We start from the raw sequence: 6,167 nt of genomic DNA on the forward strand, positions 1-6,167 counted from the left end.
CCACAACCTGACAGGGAGTCCCTGAGCGAGGGATGTGTCCACGCTCCCCGCTGGGTCCCCGAGGGCAGACAGGCAGGTGAGAGAGACAGACCGAGAAGGTCAAAAGCTGACTCAGAGCCAGAAACGAGAGGAACTGGAAGGGAGGGAAGGCGAGCCAGGGATGCCCCCCACCCCAGGGAAGGGGCAGCCGCTGCCGGGGCCACTCCACCTCCACTCGGCAGAGAAGGCTGCCGGGCCTGGAGGCACAGGGTGGGGAGGACTCTCCAGCCAGGGGGTAGGGATCACGTGGCCGGGACTGAAGTCCCTGCCCCTTCTCGGGCTCTGGCCCTTGTGCAGTCTCCTCCCGTGGCAGCAGTGTTTGCTGGCATACAGCTACACCACCCCAGGCAGTGCTGCCCCCAGCCATGCCGTCACCCCGGCTGTACCTTTCCTGTTGTCTTGAACCCCTTCCAGACACAGAAGTAGACCGTCACCCAGCAGGCCAGCAGACACAGGGTCATCTCTCAGCTGAGGGCCCCGAAACCTCCAGGCCCCCGGAGAGCCACAAGACTTTGTTCCTGGGGGAGGGAAAGCCCATGAGGTCTGTGCCACCAAATGGCCAGGAGACTGGGGGTGTCCCTGGGGTGGGGCCCTCCGCCCGCCGCCCCCGCTGCCACAGCCCTTGCGTCCAGCCGGTCTCCCCCATGCACCTGGCCGGCCCGGGCCAAGCCTGCAGCCTGGAGTCGCTGCAGTCTGTGTCCCCGGAGCCTTGGAGCTCCTGTCGGCCCGGCCCCACGCCGTCCCCAGCGGACCCAGCAGCAGCCCCCCGCTTCCCTCCCCAGGCGGGCAGGCACCACCCACTACGCATCCCTGGCATCATCCCCCCAGGGCCGGGCCCCGACACACGCACTTGTGCCCATGCACACACATGCAGGCTCGAGCTACGTGTGGGAGACCAGAGGGCTGGCGGGGCCTGGCCCAGAGGTGCCCAACTCCCTTCCAGAACTCGATGACAGGGACCTGCGTTCAGCAGGCTGGTCACACGTGAGGGTGGCTCAGAGGGCCCCAGCACAGACTTTGAGGTGCATGGGGCTCGCCTGGGGTTTGCCGGTTTGCTGGGAAGCAGTCACGTGCCCAGAGGCCTCGCAAGCGTGACATCCGGGGAATGGCGGCGGGGCCTGTTTGCGCAGGCGCCCTGGGAGCCCCAGTGACGTCAGCCGCCGAGGGGCGGAGCTTCCTGTGGGGGCCTCGTTCCCTCAGAAGCTCGTGCTGGGCGTGGAGGGTAGAAGCGAAGCCTGTGGCAGCATGGAGGCCGCAGCCCGAGGCGATGGCGGCGGCGTGGCGAGAGGTGGTGAAGGCCAGGGCGAGCCAGATGGAGCCAGAGGTGTCGCACAAGACGTTGGAGGTCCACAGGCCTTGCAGCTGCCGCCTGCTCCTGGGCCGAGAGGAGATGGTTTCCCCGGGGCGGGCAGACGCCGAATATGGCGTCTCCGTGGCCACGCCGTCCCACGGCCCGGTGGCCAACCCGCACCGCACCCAGGTGGACGCGCCGCGCCGGGACCAGGTGGAGACGCCGCGCAGGGACCAGGTGGAGACGCCGCGCAGGGACCAGGTGGACACGCCGCGCCGGGACCAGGTGGACACGCCGCCTACGGAGCAGGTGGACACGCCGCGCCGGGACCAGGTGGAGATGCCGCGCAGGGACCAGGTGGACACGCCGCGCCGGGACCAGGTGGAGACGCCGCGCCGGGACCAGGTGGAGACGCCGCGCAGGGACCAGGTGGACACGCCGCGCCGGGACCAGGTGGACACGCCGCGCCGGGACCAGGTGGAGACGCCGCCTACGGACCAGGTGGAGACGCCGCGCCGGGGACTGGTGCACACACCGCCTCGGGGCTGGGTGGGTTTGTCGGGCCCGTGGGCAGAGGATCCGGAAGCCAACTGCTCCAGTTATATTCTGTTTGAGGAGAGGCCGAGGGATGCGCCTTCGGGAGCCAGTGGAAGGGGGAGAAGGGGGTCAGCCCGGGGATGTGGAGGGGTGGGGGAAGGGGGAGCAAGACCGTTGGAGGCGCTGGCCTCGTGGGGGAGGGCTCAGCGGGGGCGGGGAGAGGTGGGGGGCGCGGGGGGAGACGGCCTGAGGGACCAGAAGGGGGCGGAGCAGACCTGGAGGGGGCCGAGACAAGTGAGAGCGGCCTGAGAGCACGCAGGCCTGCGGCACAGGCCAGGTCGGGAGCCGGTTCCTTGGCCGTGCCGCCACCGGCTCCTTCCCGGTGCCCCTCCGATGGCCCGTGGAGGCAGAGAGGGCCTGCCAGCCCCCGGCGCCACATGGCCAGCGCCACCGAGGGGCGGTGTGGAAGGAGCTCGCAGTGTGCGGCAGCACCCTAGCCGTGTCAGTTCTCCGAGGGGCCCCGGTGGGGGGCGGTGGCAGGTGGCCGGGCTGGCTCTAAGCGTGAATTGGAGACCCCAGAGGCGGGGTCTGAGGCCGTAGACCTGCGCGCCGAGCCTGCCGCGCGCTGAGCGGGCAGAGCATTAGGCGCACAGTTACCACATTTCACTGGGTTTTCTCTTGCTCTCCCTTTTAGCCCAGTGAGTGCTGAGGACCCGGGCTGACTCCAGATTTCCATCACCTCCGGTCTCAACCAGCCTTCTCTGTTGCTGCGGACCATGCAGCACTTTGTGCTCCATGTTTTCACTAAGCCCGGGCCAGGAAAGGGGGCGTAGGACTAACCTAGCGCCTCTTCCTGGGCAGGGCGTCCCTCCCCGGTGCGTTGATTCCTACACTAGTTGCCACTTTATTCTGGGGCCCTAATTGTTTGCTTGCATTGGTCTTGCGCCCGCTTGGCCCTGTTGTTTCCCTGTTGCTGGAGGAGGAGGTGCTGAAACGTTTGTTACGGCAGAAAATAAAACTGAACTACCACTCCGTGTCTGAGTATATTTTCAGGTACTGCGCCTCCACGGTTTCTTGCTTTGTCCTTGGTTTCAAGGGAAGGTTCTGGGCTTCAGGTATTCTAGTAGTACAAGGTAATTGAAGACGGTGTAGGAGATGGAAGAAAAGTAAAATGCATTATGTCGTGTCATTCAGCGTTAACTACTATCAGTATTTTGGAATATTTTCTTAGTTTTATACTTTCATTTATATATAGCAAGAAGATAATGTAATTTTTGCAAGTTCATGGTTAAGTTTTTTCCTGAATTATTTTCATTTAACATATGAGCTTTTCTCCCCTGAAATTTCTTCAAAAACACGTACTTGGTTGCATAAAAGAGGTACTGTAAGCGTTAACATTTAATACGTTTCCAGTTTTCCCTATTATAAGAAACGAGTCAGTGGAATTCTTCTGTGTAAGTATTTGCCTGACTGGTTATGTCCTCAAGGTAGATTCCAAAGGGTAGAATTGCTGAGGTAAAAATTCACTTTTCTATTGATTTTTTAAGGCTGTTGGTGTACAGTACATGGTTGCTGCTCAGAAAGTGTGCCCTCCCACCAGAATTCTAGTTTGCCCACCACCTTGTACCAGTAGGTCTGATTCCTGCCAAAATAAAAAGCTTAGTTTGCAGAAGATCAAACAACCCAGAAACACTGGAACTGGAACTTTGTGGTCTACTGACCTTGTTTCAGACGAGTGAAGAAAAGTTTTGGGACAATTAGTTAAGTCTTTGGGGGAGGAGTTAGCCCCCTCTAATGTATAGTGTTTCCTGCAACCTCGCTAAATTCCCTTATAGTTTTAGTAGCTCTTCTGTGAATTACATCATATTTTCTACATACATGATCAGGTGGTCTGCAGATAAGGTAGTTTTACTTTTTCCGTTCCACTTGGGATGCCTCTTTGTGATTGATTTCTCTCCTAATGGGACTGGATTTTCCTGCTGCTTTTCGTGCGTGGTGATTTTATATTGGACGCCAGACATTGTGAAATTTTACCTTGGATGCTGGATATTGGTGTTCCCAAACATATTCTTGAGCTTTTTTTCTGGGACTCTGTTAAGTTACTTGGAAACAATTTGAGCCTTTCAAGTCTTCCTTTTGGTGAGAACAGGGCAGGTTTCAGTGTAGGAATAATTTAACTAATTAACAACCTCCAATATTTGTTAGAAACAGAGACTTTTATACTTTATCAGTTGGAGTGTTAGTAAAGCTATCGGGACATTTATTTGGCATTTTACATTGAAGTTTAAGCTGTTCTTACCCTTTGGCCTACCTTTGGGAATCTTTCAGAGAGAAACTCTTGCATATGCAAACAAGGCAGAATTAACCAGAATGTTAATTATAGCATTGAGTAAAAAAGCTTCAACTGAGTAAAGATTCAGTAAATTACAGTAAGCCCATCCTAGTGGAAAACCGTGTGGCAGTTAGAGAAAGAGCAAGGTAGATAGCTGGGTACTAAGAAAGATTAAAACAAGTTGAGAATCTCTGCGTGGTATATGCTATGTTCTCTGTATGGTATGTTCTGTTCTCACACTGTGCTGCCACCATGTGAATGTGTGGGGATATGCATAGTAACTACCTAGAGTGAGCCACCTCCACTATCAGGAATGCTCATCTCCAGACATTAGCATTAGCGACCTGGTAAATTTCACACGTACATTAGCATTACCCACCTGGTAAATTTCACACGTACGTACTGTTTAAATATTTTCATCACGTATGTATTCCTTCTGACATAAGTATTTTTATTTTGGGAAAGTACAAATACTGTTCTGTTAGATTAAGGAATAATCTTTCCTAGTCTTGTTCCTTTAAAACATTGGACATTGATTTTGAATTTGATGAAAAGTCTGCACCACTGTAGAGGACATCTATGGGTTTTGTCACCCAGCATCCGTGTCCCTTCTCTTGGTACCGGTATCGTCATGTCACGCTGGAAAATCTCCCCTTTCCTTTTCTCTCGGCCATTATGGTTCTGATAGAGTTGACGTCACCTCTGATTCCAGGGGTGGGCATGTGGCTCAGGCCTGGCCAATCGGAGCACTGCTTTCCTCCGGCCGTGGTGATCCCGTCCAACCAGTGACACTTTTGGGGCTGCAGGAGGGCAGACTGGTAATGGACAGAGGGGAAGCTAGAGCAAGAAGAAGACACATCTCAGAGAACCGAGTCCTGGATCCAGCCATGCCTGAAGACAGGAACTACCTCTGTACCTTTCGGTTATACAGACCCAGAAATTCTCCCTTTCGCTTAAGGTAATGGGAATATTTTTGATTGTTTCTGTTCTACTTTTTTTCACTTGCAATAGCAAAGTCTTGAGTATTAATGAATTGAGGGAATCATAATTTTATTTAATCATAAATCATAAATTTATTTTCATAATTATAATCATATTTATTTATAATTGAGGGAATATTTTTGATTGTTTCTGTTCTACTTTTTTTCACTTGCAGTAGCAAAGTCCTGACTATTAATGAATTGAGGGAATCATAATTTTATTTATTTAACTACTGTGGTCTGAGGACTTGGCCCTCCTTTATTACTTCAAGGGAGAAATAGGCCTCTTTTCTTGTTAAGGGATTAGCTCCTTGCTGATCAACTCATATTGTGGTAGAAAAGGAGACAAATGAGTCAAAGGAGGGGAGGCACTGCAAGGGGCAGCTGGAGGAAAGGGACAAGGAGAAGGACCTTCCCTTTCCAGACAGGGCACCGAAAATTGGCCCAGAAGTGGGCCATATAGTGGATTTGGAGAAGCCTGTGCCTTCCACATTGTTTTCAATAGCTGTATAATATTCCACAGAATGTGTATACCATAGTTATTTTAACCAATCTCTTGTACATAGGCCTTTAGGCTACTTATAATTTTTCAGTATTATGAACCATGCTGAAATTAATACCCTGGTACATTTGTTTTTGTGTAACACATTATGTACAATAGGATTTTAGAAGGAGGCTTGTTGGGTCAAAGAGTAATCTCTTTTTAAAGTGTTTGATATGTATTACCAAGTTGCCCTCCAAAACGTTTGCATCAATTTAACTCCAACCAACTGTGTATGAAAGTGTCCATTTTCTTACTTCCTACCCTCTATTTGGCAGCTTAGCCCGCCATAATAAAATAATAATAAAATACCACAGACTAGGTGTCTTAAACAGCAGAAATTTATTTTCTCATAGTTCTGGAGACTTGAAGTCCAAGATCAAGGTGCCAGCAGGTTGGTTTCTGGTGAGGCCTCCTCCTTGAGTTACAGACAGACACCTTCTCGCT

General features: G+C 52.7%; 1 protein-coding gene across 1 annotated transcript; it reads left to right on the forward strand.

Moving 5' to 3' along the window:
- The first annotated feature begins 1,106 nt into the window (after positions 1-1,106).
- LOC137216283 (coiled-coil domain-containing protein 8 homolog) lies at positions 1,107-2,958 on the forward strand. Its single transcript, XM_067722195.1, has 2 exons — positions 1,107-1,831; positions 2,562-2,958. The coding sequence occupies exons 1-2, from the start codon at positions 1,145-1,147 to the stop codon at positions 2,574-2,576; spliced, it is 702 nt and encodes a 233-aa protein (XP_067578296.1). The 5' UTR covers positions 1,107-1,144; the 3' UTR covers positions 2,577-2,958.
- Positions 2,959-6,167: the final 3,209 nt, after the last annotated feature.

The sequence above is a fragment of the Pseudorca crassidens genome, chromosome X (assembly GCF_039906515.1).
Source record: "Pseudorca crassidens isolate mPseCra1 chromosome X, mPseCra1.hap1, whole genome shotgun sequence".
Taxonomy (NCBI): domain Eukaryota; kingdom Metazoa; phylum Chordata; class Mammalia; order Artiodactyla; family Delphinidae; genus Pseudorca; species Pseudorca crassidens.

Excerpts from the sequence above, each read along its gene's own strand:
- LOC137216283 (XM_067722195.1), top strand. The coding sequence starts at position 1,145 with ATGGCGGCGGGGCCTGTTTGCGCAGGCGCCCTGGGAGCCCCAGTGACG.